The 21,222-nt window shown below is 44.4% G+C and overlaps 1 protein-coding gene across 1 annotated transcript in view; it reads left to right on the top strand.

Moving 5' to 3' along the window:
• The window catches only part of TRIO (trio Rho guanine nucleotide exchange factor), a 349,468-nt gene that overhangs the window by 307,778 nt on the left and 20,468 nt on the right, over nt 1-21,222 (top strand). Inside the window, exons 37-46 of the mRNA XM_081520842.1 lie at nt 1,031-1,126; nt 8,490-8,638; nt 10,174-10,240; nt 11,544-11,647; nt 13,379-13,448; nt 15,732-15,821; nt 17,243-17,335; nt 18,054-18,104; nt 18,316-18,393; nt 19,327-19,518. Of these exons, the coding sequence (XP_081376968.1) occupies nt 1,031-1,126; nt 8,490-8,638; nt 10,174-10,240; nt 11,544-11,647; nt 13,379-13,448; nt 15,732-15,821; nt 17,243-17,335; nt 18,054-18,104; nt 18,316-18,393; nt 19,327-19,518 (990 nt within the window). The remainder of the gene's footprint in view (nt 1-1,030; nt 1,127-8,489; nt 8,639-10,173; nt 10,241-11,543; nt 11,648-13,378; nt 13,449-15,731; nt 15,822-17,242; nt 17,336-18,053; nt 18,105-18,315; nt 18,394-19,326; nt 19,519-21,222) is intronic.

The following is a 21,222-nucleotide window of genomic DNA, read 5'->3' as shown; positions in this document are numbered from 1 at the left end:
CGTTGACTTGTGTTCTGTGTCTGTTCTGGCTCAGTTTCCTTACCTCTCCATTTGAATTTTTTTTTCCTTGTTTTCTTCACCTCATCTTCCAGATTTCATTAGACCAAGCCAACATTTGTTTTGCCAAGTGCATATCTGGATCCACATTGTAACTGCCTCCTTGTAAGCGTATAGATCCGTATGTGTCTGCCATGAGCCATGCATCATTAGGACAGCTAGCCGTGTGTCGCATGCATCTCTGCTGTCCTTAATATGAAGCAAGGTTCATATTACACCCCTCTTCTAGTTTCCAGTAAATTAACGGTGCGAGTAATCTGCAAACACGGCGTGTTTGCTAATTACTGAAACTTGAGCTCAGTAGCCCCTCCCCCAGACCCCTTACCTGTCCACCCTGTACACCCCGACTCTAGCCGTAAATGGCATCCGATAGCTTGTGAGGCCACAGAGCTCCTGTCCTCTGCACTAATCATTGGGGAAATGGATGGCACAGAAAATGGTGAGCTTGTCCCCCTCCTCCCTGTCTGGTCAGTGTTCCCGGCTCCTTTCCTTTCCTTCTTTCTTTCTTTGAACCCCATCCACGCAGTAAAGCCATTTTTAGTATCCTGTTTTTGGTTCCTGATTCTTTGAAGGATTCATTCACTAGCCCTTAAGCCTGTCACTCTTGTGTTGATCTCCACCTTTCCCTCCTTAGCCAGTAGCCTAGCCAGCAGTTGCAAAAAAGTTAGAATCCTCCCCCATGCCCAGTCACCTCTTTGAGAAACATTCTGATGGGACGTGGCTGCAGATGAAAACCAGACTTTGTCTGCTCTCCACATGTATCCCAGACAGGTCTTATTTAGTGTTTCATGTCAGAATATTGTAAATTTTAAAAGATGGCTTTAAATAAATGCAAACAAAGACAAACTCGTGGTCTTTTGGTCTGGAATTACTTTTAAGAAGAGGCTGAGCTTGCAGGAGAATTTTCCATCTGTCCAATGACTAACACGAGGCATCCCCCTCCCCCCTCTCTTTTTCTCAACTTCCTCTCTAGGCCTCTTCTCGGTTATTAGTCCGCCCCACCAGCTCCGAAACGCCGAGCGCAGCCGAGCTTGTCAGTGCAATCGAGGAACTCGTGAAAAGCAAGATGGTAAGGTTTCCCAGGGGCTCAAGCCTCAGGGCTGGAAGCGGCTCATAGAGCAGTGGGGGAGGGGGTGGGGAGGGCTGACCTCGCAGTACATCTCTAGTCTGCAGGACGGATCCTCAGGTTCAGTAATTGGCTTGAGGACTCACAGAACTTAGTGAAGCCACGATTGCAGTTCATTACTGTGAAAGGGTGGAGATGAAGGTCAGCCAGGGAAGACGTGCAGGGGCAGGTCCTGGAAGCTCACGTTCAGGCCACCCTTGTCCTCTCCCCATGGAGTCACGTGCCCAGTGCTGGCCTCTCCCAGCATCACACGGTGTGTGATGATACCTGCTTTTATTTGGGCTCCATCACATGCACAAGGTTGACCCCTCACATGGCTCACCTCCCGTCCCCTGCCCCTCTGGAGATCAGGATAGCATATAACCCAAAGCCCCCACCAAAAGGCACACAGTGAGTACAGACCATCTGCCTGAGGCCAGGACCCCCAGGTAGACAGACTTCATCAGGCAGGACGTTCCAGGGGCTTCGAGGGCCCTCCCAGGAGCCATGGTCAGCCCTTCCTGCACCCACATGGTCTGCAGCACTGGCATCGTCAGAGCCAGTGTGGTCAGTTCCGTTCTGATGGGTCGTTGGTATCACAGGTGCCACTGGGAGTCTCTCGCTGTCTCTGAGATCATTCACTTGGGTCTGCAGTGTATGAGGGAGAAGGGTTTGCTTTGCTGTGTCAGGGCTTTATTCTCTTAGTGACCTCATGTTTCCACTGGGTCAGCATGGCTTCATTTAATAAAAGCCCCAAAGCAGATGTTGATTCTTTGAAGTTAGGTATGCATTGTTTCTGACTGATTCAAATCAGTAAATTTCTGTTTCTTAAGTTTTCCTGTGAAATAGAGAAACCAGTAATGGTAACAGCTTTTTAGACTAGTAGACCTACTACCTTCAGTTCAGTCGCTCAGTCGTGTCCGACTCTTTGCGACCCCATGAATTGCAGCACGCCAGGCCTCCCTGTCCATCACCAACTCCCGGAGTCTACCCAAACCCATGTCCATCGAGTCGGTGATGCCATCCAACCATCTCATCCTCTGTCATCCCCTTCTCCTCCCACCCCCAATCCTACCCAGCATTAGGGTCTTTTCCAGTGAGTCAACCCTTCACATGAGGTGGCCAAAGTATTGGAGTTTCAGCTTCAACATCAGACCCTCCAATGAACACCCAGGATTGATCTCTTTTAGGATGGATTGATTGGATCTCCTTGCAGTCCAAGGGACTCTCAAGAGTCTTCTCCAACACCACAGTTCAAAAGCATCAATTCTTCGGCGCTCAGCTTTCTTCACCGTCCAACACTCACATCCATACATGACCACTGGAAAAACCATAGCCTTGACTAGACGGACTTTTGTTGGCAAAGTAATGTCTCTGCTTTTAAATATGCTATCTAGGTTGGCCATAACCTTCCTTCCAAGGAGTAAGCGTCTTTTAATTTCATGGCTGCAGTCACCATCAGCAGTGATTCTGGAGCCCCAAAAAATAAAGTCTGACACTGTTTCTACTGTTTCCCCATCTATTTCCCATGAAGTGATGGGACCAGATGCCATGATCTTAGTTTTCTGAACGTTGAGCTTTAAGCCAACTTTTTCACTCTCCTCTTTCACCTTCATCAAGAGGCTCTTTAGTTCTTCTTCACTTTCTGCCATAAGGGTGGTGTCATCCGCATATCTGAGGTTATTGATATTTCTCCCGGCAATCTTGATTCCAGCTTGTGTTTCTTCCAGCCCAGCGTTTCTCATGATGTACTCTGCATATAAGTTAAATTTTAAAAGTCACAATTTTAAAACTCCTAAAATAAAAGCCGGCAGCCTCTCCCACACTCCATTCTCCAGAGTAACCACTGTGGAACAGTTTGATACGCTTCCCTCCCAATGTTTTCTCTGTGTGTACCCCCCTCGACAGCCCTATGAGGGGGCCACACACTACCATATTCTCATTTTACAGATGAGAAAACCGAGGCACACAGGGTGTGTAAAAAGTTGGCCAGCTGATAAAGGACAGAGGTCTATTATAATTTATTTAAATAAATTCATTTTACATATATATATATCATTTTCAATTTTTATTTCTGTAAATTGTTCAGTCACACAGTCGTGTCCAACTCTTTGCAACCCCATGGACTGCAGTGTTTATTTCTGCATAAATATTTGTGATAATTACATGTGTGATTATAATTACATGTAAATATACTTACAGGGTAAATTTTTAGCACTGGAATTGCTAGTTAAAAAAAGTACAGTTGACCCTTAAATAGCCCAAGTTTGGATTTCACGGATCCACTTACAGATTTTCTTCAACAGTGAATACTAGAGTACAGCATAGTGTGCAGTAGGTTAATCTGTAGACATGGAACCACAGGTACTTGAGGGACCATGTACACAGAGGGCCAACATCCGAACCCCTGCATTGTTCACGGGCTAACCGTACTTCTTTAAAGTTGGCAATTTATCTTCCAAAGCCAGTACTAACTAGGTACTGTGTACGTACATGTATATATATATGTGTGTGTATATATATATATATATATATATATATATATATATATATATATATAAACTCCAGTTTCTTCTCCCACCCATCCTTAAGCAGCTGCTGATGAGGCTGGTTGAATCAGTCAAATGGGAATTACATCTGGAATCCAGACTGACGGGTATTGGCCCCCACCCCTAGCTGGGTGGTGGTGGGCTTTGAGGTTAGACAGGACATTAAACAGAAAGGCTGCAAGGCCTTAGTAGATAAGTCAAGAACTTAACTCCACTTGGTCAGAAATTTGGGATCATGTCAGTATGAATGGAGCTTAACCACATCCTGGCTGTCTCTTTGAGAAACAAATTGATCAGTGGTCTAAAAAGATGCTCAAATAATACTGAATTGAATTTTCAGACATCCTTAAACATTTTAGAAACAGCCATTTATACACATCAGTTATAGGATCATTAAAGTCATGCTTGTCTAATAATTGAAATTGTTCTCCCAAGGAATGTTACGAGACAGCACTCGGTCAACCTGCTAGTCATTGTTTTGCAACTGTTTGAAGGGATTCCATTGTGAGTGGGTTGAGATTCACATGTCATAAATTCAGATGAAGAGAAGTTCTACGCGTGCCTCTCAGCTCTTCGTGGTTTATTCCCCCTTTTTAGTTTTTAAGAATTAAACTCTATCCGTTGAAACTGAGTTATTTCTACTCACAACTCTTCTGAAGTGAATGGGCATAAAGCTGTTGGCAGGGTGGAAGGGGCATGGGTTTGGAATCAGAGATGTAGGTTCAGATTCTCCTACTGTCTGCTTCGGCCTCTCAGCTGGAAGGTGGGGTTTGTAAACCCAGCGCTGTTTGATAAGCTCCAGCCACCCGAGCACTCAACTTGTGCCTTCCCTGCGCATTGGAGAACCACATTTATGCTTTTTATGCTGGACTCGCTGTTCCTTCCTTCTCCATGGAATGTAATCTAGATTCCACCCTCTTTTCTGGCTCAAGGGAAACAGCTCTGCCTTGGTTTCCTGTGACTAATCCTCAAATGAGAACTGTTTTTATCGATAAAACTGCTAGTGAATCATCTGAACATCCTTCCCCCCGTCTGCGCCCCATGACTCTGAGTTACTCCTGCACGGCTGATGTGTACTATGGCTCCTTGGTCACCCCCCATTTGTTTTCCTGTGGGCGATCTCTTAGGCTATCGTGACATCGTAATCAGATTGAAACACTGACTTGTTATCCCTTGAAAGCCATGTGTGCAGTTGACTGGGGAGGTGATGGGAGAAGGTGTCCTGCCGTTGTGCCATCTGCATTCAAGGAGCTGGCTGTCCTCACCCTGCAAGCCCTCCCCTGAAATTCACTTTTCTCTCCACCTCCACGTTTCTGATCAGGGAAGCATGGGCTTCCTGAGCGTGGGCGGGGGCCGACAGCAGCCGTCAGCCACAGGGGCTGCAGCTGACTTTGGGGCTCTCTTCTATTCATTGGTATGAATATAAAAAGAAACCCAAGAAAGAATGAGAACAAGTGAAACAAACATCTAACTCAAGATAATAGAAGAACAGCACAATTTGTTTTTGGAAAAAAGCAGAAAGACTGAATTCACAGACATAAAAGCAGAAATTAATCAGCTGGAAAAAAAAAAAGGGAATAATAAATAACACCAAAGATTTGTTTTTTCAAAGCATACAGACTTCAGGTAACCTTCACAAAAAAAAAAAAACACAAAAAACCCAGACTCACAAAATAAGAATCTATAAAGAAAAGATCAGCAAGAATTGAAATAATCATGACACGGTAACGTTCACCTCTTTGAAAGTAAATTTGAAAACCTAGGATGAAATGGGCAGTTACTTAAGAAAATATAATTTACCAAAATTAACCTCAGAACTGAGTCATGTGTGTTTGTGCTCAGTCGTGTCCAACTCTTTGTGACCTCATGGACCGCCAGGCCCCCCCGTCCATGGGATTCTCCAGGCAGGAATACTGGAGTGGGTTGCCATTTCCTTCTCCAGGGGATCTCCCCGACTCAGGGATCACACCTGTGTCTCTTGCATCTCCTGCATTAGGTGGGCAGGTTATTTACTGCTGAGGCACCCGGGAATCCCTCTGAAGAATTAGGTCTACATAGATACTCTGTTTTCATTTAAGGAATAAGGAAAGTTGATAAGAACCTACCCACAAAAACCCACCGAACCCAGAGGCCTTCACAGCAATTCATCCAAAGCAGATTTCAGTTCTGGGACAGCACTCGTGCCGTCTTACTCGAGCACGGTTGCCGGAAGGAACCGCTGGGCAGCTGGGAGTGGACCACACAAATGTGACCGCGACCTCTGGGGCGTAGACGCACACTCCATGGATGCGGCTGCCAGGTCCAGAGGGGCCCTCACGGGCATCCATGAAGTCCAGGGCCTCCTCACCCCTCTTCTCTGTGAAGGGCCCTAGGCAACCTTTCCTGTCTCTTCTCACCATTGAGGTGACCGTCATTAAATATATCGACCTTCAGCTGATTCCTCGCACATCTGGGCAGCAGACCACACTGCTCCTCCCTCCCCGCGTCCTCCAACCTCCTGTCCGAGATCGGCCTCCGGGACCTGCACACGCGCTTCCAGTCGAGGTCAAGAGCTTTTTACTTAAGAATGCTGTTTTTTCACCGAGCCCTGTTCCTTAACTGTCTTTTCATTCACTGAGAGCAGGAGTTGGTGTGTTTGCACAGCTCCATGGGTTTGATGAACAAGATTGCAGGAACAGACTTGGTGTCCTCAAAGCTGGGCTTAGTGATGACACCAGCTTCAGCCTGTCACTCTTACAGGGAAACAGGACAAGTATTAGAGGTTTTAATTTGGTAGGAAATATTAAGTGTTCTTGTAGTTTGTATCGGGCTTTTTGTTTGAAGAGAAGTGAATCACGTTTTCCCCAGTTACGTAGCTTAAATACCTCTTGATCACCTGTATGTCCAGCTGTGTCGCTCTGGGAGTTTCAAAAGAACGAACTGACAAGGGATTAATCTCCAAAATATACAAACAGCTCATTCAGCTCAATATCAAAAAAATAACCCAATCAAAAAATGAGTAGAAGACCTAGACAGACATTTCTCCAAAGAAGACATACAGATGGGCCATGGGCACATGAAAAGATGCTCAGCATCGCTAATCATTAGACAAGTGAAAATCAAAACTACACTGAGGTGTCACCTCACACCATTCAGAATGACCATCATCGAAAAGTCAACAAATATACTGAACGCTGGAGAGGGTGTGGAGAAAAGGGAACCTTCCTACACTATTGGTGGGAATGTAATTTGGTACAGCCACTATGGAGAACAGTATGGAGGTTTTTTAAAAAACTAAAAATAGAGCTACCATATGATCCAGCAGTCCAGCTCCTGGGCATGTATCCAGAAAAGATGAAAGCTCTTAATTCGAAAAGAATCATGCCCTCTAATGTTCATAGCAACACTGTTTACAACAGCCAAGACATAGAAGCACCCAAATGTCCACTGACAGATGGTTATGCATACCCACACACACACGATACACTATTACTCAGCCATTGAAAAAGAATGAAATCATGCTACTTGCAGCAACACAGATGGACCTAGAGATTGTCATACAGAGTGAAGTGAGTCAGAGAAACAAATATCATATGATAGCACTTGTATGTGGAACCTGATACAAATGAACTTATTTACAAAACAAAGAGACTCACAGGCATGGAAAACAAATTTATAATTACCAAAGGGGGAAGATGAGAGAGGGATAAATTAGGAGTTTGGGATTAACAGATACACGCTACTGTATATGAAATAGGTGAACAACAAGGACCTATTGTATAGCACAAGAAATTATATTCAGTATCTTGTAATAACCTACAGTGGAAAATAATCTGAAAAATGATATATCCTTTTTGAGATTCTTACATATATGTGTATATGTAAAACATATATATATATATAACAGAATCACTTTTCTGGATACCTGAAACTAACAACATAGTAAATCATGTATATTTCTGTTTAAAAAAAAGAACTGTCACCTATGTGCCTAGAAACTTTGTGAATTCTGATTAAGAAAGAAAATTAATACATACCAATGAGAAAGTAATCAGTTGCTGACCCTGGTGACACTAACCCAGGGGAAAAAGTCATCAGTAGTCTTTTCAGGGATTTATTCAAGGTTCTCAAGTGGATCTAACAATGAAAACACTCACCTGCAGGAACTAAAATCAAGTGAGGGAGAGAGTTGTGGACAAGTAATTGAGGCCAGCGTGGCAACCACTTCCTATAGAAGAAAGAAATTGTGAGGGTCACAGAAACGGAGATTAATTTTAGCTGCGTGATTTATGTGCATTGAGTCAAAGCTTCACGGATAGTCAAGAAACAAATTGTTTAAAATACAGGTTTGCTGATGCTGCTGCATAGTCACCAACAAGGAGTGTGGGCAGTGTGTCGGGGTCTGCTAGCCCAAACGGAGTGACTGCACCCGCTTCAGAAATGGGCGTGCTCTCATGTGGCAGGAATGTAACTGAACAGAAAACGGCCAAATTTGAAATGGGTGCAGTCTGTGATGTGAACCAAATGTTTTGTTTCTAATTATTTGGTAACCACGAACAGAATATATTAATGGACATAAATTCACTGCAGTTTGCATTCTGACTTCCCTCTTACTCAGTCTTGACATGAATGCTGGGGCTTTTGTGGTTAAACACTCTCGTGATTTCACACCCATAGGGTCTGCAGTGTCACAGGCCAGGCCTGCTGTGTTGTTCTGACGCGGGAGACGTCCTGGTCCTAATTTCAGCCTCATGGGCTGTGTAGGCGGGAGGCATGACTGTTGCTCTGATTTCTTCCAGGCTCTGGAGGATCGTCCCAGCTCACTCCTCGTGGACCAGGGGGACAGCAGCAGCCCCTCTTTCAACCCTTCAGACAACTCCCTGCTGTCCTCCTCCTCGCCCATCGATGAGATGGAAGAGAGGAAGTCCAGCTCTTTAAAGAGACGCCAGTAAGACCCCAGTGTTCTAGTTGTCAGTGCTCGGGGACTCCCCTGCTGGCTCTGCCATCTTCAGAGCTGTGGCCAGGCTTCCTCTCTGAGTCACGGGGGGAGACCCAGGGTCTCTTCGCTGAGCAATTACACGAGCGTGCCGAGCCAAGTCGCTTCAGTTGTATCCAACTCTTTGCGACCCCGTGGACTGTAGCCCACCAGGCTCCTCTGCCCATGGGATTCTCCAGGCACAAATACTGGAGTAGGTTGTCATGCCCTCCTCCAGGGGATCTGCCTGACCCAGGGATCGAACCCACGCCTCTTGCGAGGCTTCTGTGTTTGGCAGGCGGGTTCTTTACCACTTGGGCCATCTGGACATGTGTTTGCAAAGTGTTCAGAACCTCAGGGCGCAGTGAGGCATAGCTGCAACTTTCGTTCTTTTATTTCTGTATTGTACTTTATTTGGAAATAAGAGTGATGCGAGAGTCTCTTCTGTCACGTCTGCTGAGAAACTGCTGCATTTTCTATTATATTCATGCATGTGCTCTGTCACTTGGTCGTGTCCGACTCTGCAACCTCGTAGACGGTAGCCCGCCAGGCTCCTCTGTCTGGGGGATTTCCCAGGCAGGAACACTGAAGTGGATTGCCTTTTCCTCCTCCCGGGGATCTTCTGACCCAGGGATTGAGCTGCTTTTGTGTCTCCTACATTGGCAGGCGGATTCCTTATGACTGCACCACCTGGGAAGCCCCATTATATACACAGTAGTAAAGAAAAAAGAAGGCAACATAGAATTAAATGCAGTCCCAGAAACGTGAAACATACCTTCATGGTAGAGTTTTTCAGTTTCAGTTTAAAAAGTCCTGGAAAATATTACAAAAGGTTTAAAATTATATTTGGAGAAGAGGGAACAGTTTACCCGCTGCATGAGCAGAGAGACTTGGTTTGATTGATGCTGTATCCCAGCATCTAGAGTGACTTCAGGTGCATAGGAGGTGCTGGTTGAATGAACAAACAAACCAATCAGCCAGTGAACTTTTTCAGGTCAATTGAAGTGGTTTGCTGTAACTTAATCGAGTGATTGTCTTCAGTTATCTGAGTGGCGTTAAACGGTTACTGATCCTTACTGAAAGGAACATTTCTGAATGATGTGTTCAGACCCAAGGCTTTAAACATCTGAGTTAAATTTCTTTTGTATATCCAGAAAAGCTTAAAATGACTCAAGCATTAAAACACAAAGAAGCAGAAGACCGGCTTCCTTTAATGTCTTGGCTTTATAGCAGAGTTGTGTCTTAGCTTGTCTTAGTCATTGTCCACACGGTCAGAGTCTGGTGGCAGGAATGCACCCTGAACGTGAGGTCTTCTGTGACCCCCGCAGTTCCTGTGGGTCACCCACGTGGACTTGTAAGTGGCTGGGAACCCAAAGTGCAAGGTTGTAAGCTTACTTCACAGCCCCTGCGGAATCTGACCTGATGAAAGAAAAAGTGTGAAAGAGTTTCATCAGAAAATTCCTTAGATTGTGGATTGTAAACACTGTTTTTTCCCTCCCTTTTTTCAGCTACGTTTTACAAGAATTAGTGGAGACAGAGCGTGACTATGTGCGGGACCTTGGCTGTGTGGTAGAGGTGTGTATTCTCAGAGATGAGTAACCTGCATCAGCTCTGAGGCTTGTCAGAAGGGTGTTCACCTGGACAGTTGAATGCTGATAGCTTCCCAAAAGCCTTGAAAACATTTTTGACTAAAACAAAACACAGTAAAACAACTAACAAAATATTTCTGAAAAATAAAATTTAGCCAAATATCTTAATAACTTTTAAAGACTTCTCTCTTGACAGAGTCTTTTTTTATATAGTTTAAGTCTGTAAATGTTATCTCCAAAAAATGAATTTCTGGTATGGAAATCTGGCCTTTGATTATTTTATAAGAGTGTGGGCATCACCACTGAAATGAGGACATCTTTGGTTGAAAAGTCAATGTGACCAGCTCAGGATTCAGTTACGTCCTGAATCCCCCCTGGGTTTGGAGCTGCCACCCCAGGCCATTTGCTTGTAGTTATCACAGAACGAATATGTCACCAGTTTCACTGACCAGACGTTGCTCTGCAATTTGTAACCATAGCAAAGCCGCTGCCTTTCATCTGAAATCAAGGGTCATCTCTGGCCTTGTCCCTGCATTAACTTCAGGGCATCATCATATTAGTAAACTCAACTCGTCAAAAAGCTATTTTTGTAAAATGAAACTTTATCATTTATTCTTTCAGCTTTGCAAATATGTACAAGGCAGTACTTTTTGGATGGACATTTCATGAAAAGTAATAGCTATTACAGTTAATTGTATAACATAAAAGATTAAACATGCATGACATATCTGTCATCGTTAACTAACAATAACTTCAGAGCTTCTTGTATAGGCTGAATCCCATCCGAGTTATATAGAAGTTTTAAACCACATTTTAGCAACATAGTTAACCAGCTGGTGTTAGAAATCAATTTGTGGAAAGTACATTATTAAATCCTTATTAACAAATTATGTAGATAATCCAAAAAGAAAAGAAAATCTGTTTATATCAGATCAGTACTGAGAACAGAGGAAATATGCTTCATGCCAGATATTTAATATTTACAAGCTGACAAGATGATTTGTTTTATGAAATCATTTACTTATTTAAACTTTCCAGTTCCTCAGAAGAGTTTTGATCTTTGAATGCTAAACAGTTCAGGGAGAGAAAGTCATGGCAATGAATGTGACTATATTTTCACGGGCCAGTTAAGGACATAGTTCTCAAAAGGTTTTTGTTCTTACATAAACAATTGGTTTACAAGACAGTGCATATGTCTGTTTTGTCCTCTGTGACTCTCAGTCGGTAAACCATTACTTGATTCAAACATGTTCAATGAAATAATCTTATCTTTAAATATTTACTTTTAGGGCTACATGGCACTTATGAAAGAAGATGGTGTTCCTGATGACATGAAAGGCAAAGACAAGATTGTGTTTGGCAACATCCATCAGATTTACGACTGGCACAGAGAGTACGTAAAATACACACCGTGCTCGACCCTGGGCAGTGTGTCATCACCCGCCAAACTGCATCACAGTCCTGTTGGGCGAGTGGGAAAGGATATTTGTTGATTCATTTCATTTCACTACCTGTATTGCCTCATGCAGGCAGCTTGTGCAGAGGAAATACTGCTTTGCTGAATTTTCTGGTTGCGTTTCATGGCACGAGGAAGTCCCTTACCTTCCTCATGCTGGTCCATCCAGGGGCCCAGGGCGTGGGGGAAGGTGGGGCTGGAGGCCTGGGTACCAAGTCTGACCATCTGGGTTCATAGTCTTGTCCTGACCCTGAGCTGTCTGCCTCCATCCTTCATTTGGGTCACTGTGTTAGCCTCCTCGTGGGATTTTTATGGAGTGACCGAGTTAATACACACACGTAAAGCACTTAGAACAACACCTGCATAGAGTGAGCCTTGATGAGTGTCTGTAGTTAAAATTGCAGCCATCTCTGTAATAAATACAAATTACTATCAAAGAGTTATTTTCCCAGTCAGCATTCATGAGGAAAGTAGACATGATTGCCCATGAAAATCAAATTTGATTCCAGTACCTTGCCACACCTGTCCTGATCTGTAGTGAAACCAATTTTTTAAAGGGATATTTGGTGCTGTCATCTAATCTGGTCCCAAGGCAGGTTCTTAAGCTATGACAGAAAAGGGGAAACAGCACCAAGCTGCTGGGATGATCAGACAGAGAAATCACCCCTGGAGATACGGTGTCTGCATGGTATGTGCAGAACCAGAGGATACTGTGTCCTCAAGTGCAAGACAGTTCAACATGGCATTCATTGGTGTGCTGGCTTGCAGGTCAGTAAAATCCAAGATACAGATATCAGCATATGGAAGTGATAGCTAAAGTGGGCATACATCTCACCAACAACTCTAGTCCAGACAAAGTGAAGAGCAGTCATCTGTTTTGTTTTGTTTCTGTGGTTATACCTACTTTTGATCTTGGGTGTATGCTGTGTGCCCAGTCATGTCCCGACTCTTTTGTGACCCCATAGACTGTACCCTGGCAGGCTTCTTTGTCCTTGGAATTTCCCAGGCAAGAGTACTGGAGTGGGTTGCCACTTTCTTGTCCAGGGGATCTTCCCGACCCAGCAGTCAAGCCTTCATCTCTTGTGTCTCCTGCATTGGCAGGCAGATTCTTTATCACTGCACCACCTGGGAAGCCCCAATTTTATCTTAATGGAACCTAATATTTGCAACCTAGAAGTTGATTTTGATAATATTTGAGAAAACTTTATTTATTAAAGAAAACGTTAAAGCTGTCACAGATTACATTCAGATTTGAGCCTCTTAAAAATGACCATGGAAAGAATATGAAATTCACAGGTATGCAGACCAAGATAAAGAAAAATGACCAACTGCTTTGAAGCATTTTTTATACCCCATGTTCAAATGAGATTTTATTATTTGAGTCATTTTAAAAAATGAAACAGAAATATGGGTTATCCAGAGGAAGGGAAGGTTGCCAGTCAAGGAGTGCTTTGCTCTGACTTAACCTTTTTAAACTGTTTTAAGTTGTATCTCTTTCTGCTTTCTGTCCTAACAAAATGTTTTCAGTGTGCAGTTGCATTGGCTAAACATATACTTTACACTTCCAGATTGCTGATGTCAAAACAGACTATTTTGAAAATTTAAACCTCAGCCTAAAATTAGAAGGGCAGATCAGAGATGGTTCTAATATTTCTCCTTTCGTTGCAGCTTTTTTTTAGGAGAGTTGGAAAAGTGCCTTGAAGATCCGGAAAAACTAGGATCCCTTTTTGTTAAACATGTAAGTACAGAAGCATTGTTTATATTTTCTTCTGTATTGTCATATTTAGTAATTGGCTTGTCAGATTAAAGGAATACTCACTTGCAGCTTACAGAGATGCTTATATTAAGAATAAAATGAAACCGTACGGTGTCAGCTGGTTGGAATTCAAATCCCCCACTGCTGTTCTACATGCGAATGGTCTGCTTTCCCAGTCACCTGGCCCGAGTTGGCTGTTTAGCTCACAAACAGGCCAAGATGGTCCAAAGGGGACCAGAGCCAGACCAGCATCAGGAACATTTGGAAACATCTTTGGGCAAAGAAGTGTCTGGTGCAGATAGTGATGTACCTAGATGTGCAACAGGTTTAATGTAGTAACCAAATATTTGTAATCTAAAGTAAGCATGTTGGAACCTGCTGGCAGTCCAGCAGTTAAGACTGCGTGCTTCCACTGCAGGGGGTGTGGGTTCCATCCCTAGTTGGTTAACTAAGATCCCACATGCTGCATGCTGTGGCAATAAGACAAACAAACAAATTAATTAAATAAGCACATTAAGAATAAAGGGGGGTTTTTTTGTTTGGTTTGGTTTTTAGGAAAAATTACTGTATTTTCAAAAAATTAGACCAGAGCTTTTGTATTTTTGCACATCTTCTTAACGTCCAGCTTAATAGAAGGTAGATGCATGTTTACCTCTTGTTTCTATATCGAACCTACTGTGATATGTTTTTTAGTTAAAATTAATGGGAAAAAAAAATCTATCTTCACACAGATATTTGGTTAGAAAGGAATGAGTATTTTAATAGCCTTTTCAGACAATTTATAGACAGTTTTCTTAGATACTGCACCAAAACTCAAGTGAGAATTTCTTAAAGGTTAGTTGTAACATGGAATCTGAAAACCCATTGGTGACCTTCTCACTTCCGTTGCCCTGAAAGCCATAGAGCCATCTTGCTGTTAAAGACACTTTCTCTCCTGAACCAGCTTCCTGACATCCTTCACTGGTCTTTTGAAAAATCCTGACCCACTGATTGAGACAGATCTTCCAGATGGTGAATTATTTCAATAAACAGTATCCCCGCCGCCAAAAAAAAAGAAAAAAAATCAGACTTGTTCATATCACCACCCATCTCTTCACAAAAATCTTCTAAGTATTGTCAAGTTCTGGTAGCTCAGCTGGTAAAGAATCGGCCTACAATGCGGGAGACCTGGGTTCGATCCCTGGGTTGGGAACATCCCCTGGAGAAGGGAAAGGCTACGCATTCCAGTATTCTGGCCTGGAGAATTCCATGGACTATATAGTCCCTTGGGTCACAAAGAGTCAGACACGACGGAGTGACTTTAATTTTCGTTTTCATGGTCAAGTTCAAGGTGGCAGATCCACGTTCTCCAAAATGTTAATTTTTTGCTTGAAAGCTTAAATTTTCATTATTAATAGATATTTAAGGTTGTTTGCCTTGAAACAACAGGCTTGTTTTATCTATGTTCAGGAAAGGGTCTAGCAGATACCCACGCATAGATAATTACAGTCCTTGAGGCTTTTAAGGAAAAACAAGCAGCTATAGTGCAGCTCATGGCTCAGCCACACGAGGGCGCTGCTGCGCCTGCTCTCACAGGAGGCAGCCATGTCACCTGGATCCCGGTCTTATCACAGGAAGGGTAGAAAGGTATATAGCCTGTGGTTGAGTCTTAATAAAATGAATTTTTATCACTTCATCAAGGACAGTCTTAGCTGAAGCTGGCATGTGTAGTGGTGAGCGATATTTGCTAAAATGCCAGCAGTTTCTCCCACCACTGGTTTTGCACATCACTGCAGATGGTAGCACATGAAAAGGACAGGTGACAACTTAGTACTATTTGAAAATAGTTTGATCTGTTGGGTCCCCAGGAAGCCTCCGGGACCCCAGGGGTGTAGGGTCAGTGCAGGAAATAATGGCTCAGTATTTAAGACTGCCTTCAGTATTTAAAACTAAAGAGCTTTTTCTAACCTCGTAAAAAATTTTTAAAAAGCCAGGCTTCCCGGAGCCACTGGCAGGGTTTGAAGGGAGGGAAGCGATTCTTGGTTTAATACTAAGAACTGCGTGCTTTCACCGCCCCTGTTATTTTCCCAGGTAAAGTGTGGGGTTTGATATATCTGAGGGAAAGAAAAAGAAGGGCTGTTTTTGGAGCCAGCATCAGGAACCTGGAATGTGCTCCCAAGAGCCTAACCATGCGGCTTTCTTGAGAGCAAAGTTCCTTTCCGAATGCGCTGACACTGTGCACGTGCTGCCTGTGTTCTAACCCATCTGTTTGTCTTCCTTTCCCAGGAGAGAAGGTTGCACATGTACATAGTTTATTGTCAGAATAAACCAAAGTCTGAACACATTGTCTCAGAATACATTGACACCTTTTTTGAGGTAAGACTGACTGAGTTACAAAGCAGTTCTGCATTGTTGGTTACAGTTGATTTCCAAAAATTCGTTTCCCACGAGATTATTATGAGAGTCCTGAACTTGTATTTCTTTCCTGTAAACCAGAGAAGGGAGTATAAATTCAAGCTGTGATCACATCCCTTAGCATTCAAAGCACTGGGGTCACGGCTAAAATCGAGTTTGGGGCTTCCCTAGTGGCTCAGTGGTGAAGAATCCGCCTGCCAGCACAGGAGACACCAGTTCAATCCCTGGCCCAGGAAGATCCCACATGCCGAGGAGCAGCTAAACCAGGGAGCCACAGCTGTTGGGCCTGGGCTCTGGAGCCCGGGAGCCTCAGCTACTGAAGCCCAGGCACCTCGATCCCTGCTCCGCAGCAAGACATCCATGCACTGCAGCTGGAGAGTAGTGCCCGCTCACCAGAGCCAGAGAAAGCCTGAGCGGCAAGGACACCCCAGCACACCCCACCTTAAAAAAGAGAAATCAGAGGTTTTTAAAATCAGTTTCAACCTAAGGCTCATTTTCACATTCAGGATAATTCACGATCTAAACTTTTAGCCTAGAAATAAAACATTTGTATGAATAAAAGGAAGCAGTTGAAAAAAAGGCCTTTTCAGGCGAGCATAGAAGACCGCTTTGAAACCCAGCTCAGAAAGCTCAAACGCGAGCGTTCTGCGCGGTGGGACAGCGCTGGCAGGTTGTGTGCGGTGTGGCCTCTCTTCTCATCGTCTCCACTACCGTGTGGTTAACGTTTCTGAGTTACAGGGACTGAAAATTGCCTTTTAAAAGACAGCAGTCAGTATAGTTGATTCGAAGTGTTGTATTGGTTTCTGGTATATAGTGGGGGTGATTCAGTTATACATATATACATACCTGTATATGTACATATATTCTTTTCCATTGTGATTTATTGCTGGATATTGAGTGTGGTTCCCTGTGCTATGCAGAGCTGCCCTATTGTGTATTTTGTATATAGTGGTGTGTCTCTGCTGGTCGCAGGCTCCGAATCTATCCATTCCCCCACCCCCTTTCCCTTTGGTAATCATGGATTTGTCTTCTATGACTAGTCTGTTTCCGTCTTGTAAATAAGTTCATTTGTATCATATTTCAGATTCCATATGGGAATCTGAATATAAGTGATATCATATGGGGGGGGGGCAGAATAAGCTACAATAATTGTTAAGTTTAAATTTCAAATGATTAACAGTAAGCACATCTTATGAATCACATTAAACCTTCTGTACTTGCTAGTCTCTTCAAATGTCTAGACCATTAAGCATGTTTTTCAGTTTTGTAAAACAGAACAGGTTTTCATTCTAGATGGACAATAAAATGTTATGTCAAAAAGAATAACTAACTGAATAAAAGACAACACTCAAGATCCTTTTCTTCCTCCTCCGAAACCCCAGGACTTAAAGCAGCGCCTGGGCCACAGGCTGCAGCTCACGGACTTGCTGATCAAACCAGTGCAGAGGATCACAAAGTACCAGTTGCTGCTGAAGGTGAGGCTCTGCCAGGGCCCAAGCCCACTCGGCAGGAGCACGAGATTCATGAGGGGACCAGAGGGCTGGGCAGGTGATGAGCATCTTTAATGTTAAAAAAAAAAATATGATGCAGTCTTGTTTCTGATTTCCATTATTTCCAAGTAAGTTTTTTAAAACTTAAGGTGACCCCTTATACTGTTTTCTCAATTTTTCATTTACATAAGGTTCTGAAGCAAAACATCTGTGAAAGTGAGCTTTTTCTCCCCACCACAGATCTTGAATACTTTCTAACCCACCTTACAGGTTTTCTGTCTCCTTTGGGCTTCAGATTAAACGTTTAGTCCCTGCCAGTTCCTCTCTGTGGGCTCAGCAACTGCCTTTGAGTGATTCAAATTCCTCAGCACCCCTGAAGGCAAAGTCAAGCCATTTTCCGCGGTACAGTGACTGTTGGAGGTGGCGAGATCCCTTCACACATAAAACTCACAACCTGGAGGTTAAGAGAGATGAGCGCCTGTCTTGGGGTGAAAACAGGACCCACGGCCTGCTTAGATAAGTTGGGTCTGACTTTGCCCTCCTGTGGCTTGAAGTCCGCCTGGGGATATCTTACCTTATCTTAGTGTTACTGGGAGAGAAAAACAAGACTGGCCCAGTGGCTGGCATCATGGCTGATCAGAAAGGGGTACTGCTGTGTGACCATCACCCTTGTCATGCCCTTCTGCCCGTTTTCCTCCTACAGGACTTCCTCAAGTATTCCAAAAAGGCCAGCCTGGATACATCAGAACTAGAGGTACTGACACCCCTCTGGATGCGTCTCGGAAGCAGCCTGTCCCTGGGGCGGGGGGGTGTCTCCCGAGCCCTGGGCATGCCCTCTCTCCACTAGCGGGCGGGCAGGGGAGGAACTGAATGGGAGGGGTGGGGGCGGACTGGAGGGTTAGCGCTCCAGCCTGGCCCCGGGGACTGAAGGTTCACTCTGCTCCTCGCCTCCGCCCGCCCCACAGAGAGCCGTGGAGGTCATGTGCGTCGTCCCGAAGCGCTGCAACGACATGATGAACGTCGGGCGGCTGCAAGGCTTCGACGTAATGTGGCTCCTCTTTAAACTTGCTGCTCTGTCTGGGATGCTTGACCTCCACCTGCAGAAAGCCGATCCTTTCTGCTTAGTTTGCTGTCTTCTCTCGCTGTCCCTCAACCTGAGTGATACTGTGTTTCAACTTCTCTGGGTGCATCTGATTTGCTTTTGGGGGGGACCTTCCTCTGCTCAAAGCCCAGTGCCTGGTGGTGGGAGCAGGCAGGACTCGACTCTGTCTCCAGGGCCCTCTGTTGCGGAGGGACGAGCCTCCTTCCCCGCCACAACGTGCAGTGGGAAGCAGGGGCCTGTGCATCTGTCATCTGCCAGCCCCAGGAGCCTGACTCCAGGTCCCTGGGCTCCGCGTTAGTCACAGACTTCTCTGTGAGTTGCCAGACCACTCAGATTACATACTACCTACTAGCATCCTGAGGATATCCAGAGCCCAGAATCCTTTTTTTTTTTTTTTTCCAGTTTGACTATTGAATAAGGAGACAGGAGTTTTTATTTTTCTTGCCTACTGATTTGCTAGAGGTGTGGATTTAGTTTAACATGCTGGTGCTGGAGTTCTCAAAAAAAAAAAAACACAGACGGGCTCTCCTGGCAGGCTCCTGTGCATTTGTGAGCAGGTCCCACCCAGGGTGCTGGTGGCGCCCGGCTGTGGACTGCCCCCCTTGACAAGCACTCTTCCATCCACTTTCAGTCTCTGACTGTAACTGAGGCCAGTGGTTTACACAAGAGCTGGCAAGAATTTTATTTAGATGATTTTTCTGTTCAGAGCTAAGACCTCATTATACTAAAAGAAATGTCTACGCTCCATAAATTAATACCGGAAAAATACATCATTCTGTGGGAGGAAAACTAAAGAAAACAAAAGTTCCTGTGTCTTAACTTTGAATGCAATGTTTTCTTCTCCTGTTCCTCTGCACCCTTCTCCACGTTCCAGGGTAAGATCGTGGCCCAGGGCAAGCTGCTCCTGCAGGACACGTTCTTGGTCACAGACCAGGACACGGGGCTGTTGCCTCGCTGCAAAGAGAGGCGGGTGTTCCTCTTCGAGCAGATCGTCATTTTCAGCGAGCCGCTGGATAAAAAAAAGGGCTTCTCCATGCCAGGATTCCTGTTCAAGAATAGTATCAAGGTAACTCGTATTTGCCTGTTTTCTCACATGCTAATGCATGTACCCGGTATGCTGAAAAAAATGTGTCCTTTTTAATGATGATGTATCCTGATCTTGCCTGCTCCTTGGAAGAAAAGCTGCGACAAACCTAAACAGCGTATTAAAAAGCAGAGACATTATTTTGCCGACTAAGGTTCGTAGAGTCAAAACTATGGTTTTTCCAGTCATGTATGGATGTGACAGTTGGACCATAAAGAAAGCTGAGTGCCAAAGGATTGATGCTTTTGAACTGTGGTGTTGGAGAAGACTCTTGAGAGTCCCGTGGACTGCAAAGAGATCCAACCAGTCCATCCTAAAGGAAATCAACCCTGATTATTCATTGGAAGGACTGAAGCTGAAGCTCCAATACTTTGATATGAAGAGCTGACTCATTGGAAAAGATGCTGGGAAAGATTGAAGGCAGGAGAAGGGGTCAATAGAGGATGAGGTGGTTGGATGGCATCACCAGCTCAGTGGACAGGAGTTTGAGCAAACTCCAGGAGATGGTGAAGGACAGGGAAGCCTGGTGTGGGCTGCTGTCCATGGGGTCTCAAAGAGTCATACACGACTTAGAGACTGAATAGCAACAAATCCTGCTCTTTAGTTGATTAAATATTTAGAGAATTTTCTAATACATTTCAGACCCTTTAAATTCACTGCATCCTCTACTGAGTTCCCCAGTGGCTGATGGGGGAATGTATGGGTACAGCATTCACTTTTACCACCATGAGAAGACCTCGCCTTTGTTAGTTTTTTCTGCTCCACCTTCTCTAGGACCATGTGAAGAATTCAAGTTCAGAGGCATAGATTTGGAGAGGATAGCTTCCCTTTTTCTCTTCTCCATTCAGCAAGGATCTTCTCTGCACTCAGAACCAGGCAGGGGGCTGGCTGCAGGGCTGGACAGGGCAGGCGGTCTTTGCCCCAGGGGTGGCTTGCTTTCTGACAGAAAAGGGAAAGGGAAGTCGCTCAGTCATGTCCGACTCTTTGCGACCCCGTGGACTGTAGCCTACCAGGCTCCTCCGTCCATGGGATTCTCCAGGCAAGAATACTGGAGTGGGTTGCCATTTCCTTCAAAGACTGCAAATGGCCCTGAGTCCTGCAAAAGGTACAAACCAAGAGTGAGATAGAGGAGACCTGAGGTCCCAGCAGATTAACATTTCTAGTTAATTGTTTTAAGCTATTCATTAAATTCCTGGTGATCCCCATATACCTGAGTTAAAAGAATCATTAAAAAGCTTCGAGATAATGATTTTGGAGCTAGTAAAAATGGCAGCTCAACCAAAGAGTGGTGGTTTTAATTTTGACCCAAGATGAACTTTACTTTGCACTTTGCGCACTTGCGCTTTGTGCTTCAGTTTTTTATTTGTTTGTTTCGTAGTAAAATGTTAGTTGCTCAGTCATGTCCAAGTCTTTGCAACCCCATGGACTATAGCCCAGCAGGCTCCTTCTGTCCATGAAATTCTCCAGGCAAGAATACTGGAGTGGGTAGCCATTCCCTTCTCCAGGGGACCTTCCCGACACATAAAATGTACCATCTTAACTGTTGGTCAGTGTCCAGCCCATTCACACTTGTCATGCAACCATCACCACCATCCATCTCCAGAACTCTCTTCATCTTATAAAAGTAGGACTCCATCCTCATTAAACAATATTCTTAAGCGCCTTATCCAAGGGGAATCATCCCAG

The sequence above is a fragment of the Giraffa tippelskirchi genome, chromosome 8 (assembly GCF_054371585.1).
Source record: "Giraffa tippelskirchi isolate mGirTip1 chromosome 8, T2T-mGirTip1v1.2.pri, whole genome shotgun sequence".
Taxonomy (NCBI): domain Eukaryota; kingdom Metazoa; phylum Chordata; class Mammalia; order Artiodactyla; family Giraffidae; genus Giraffa; species Giraffa tippelskirchi.
Note: the sequence above shows the minus strand (reverse complement) of the source record. Positions and strands in the feature narration are given on the sequence as shown.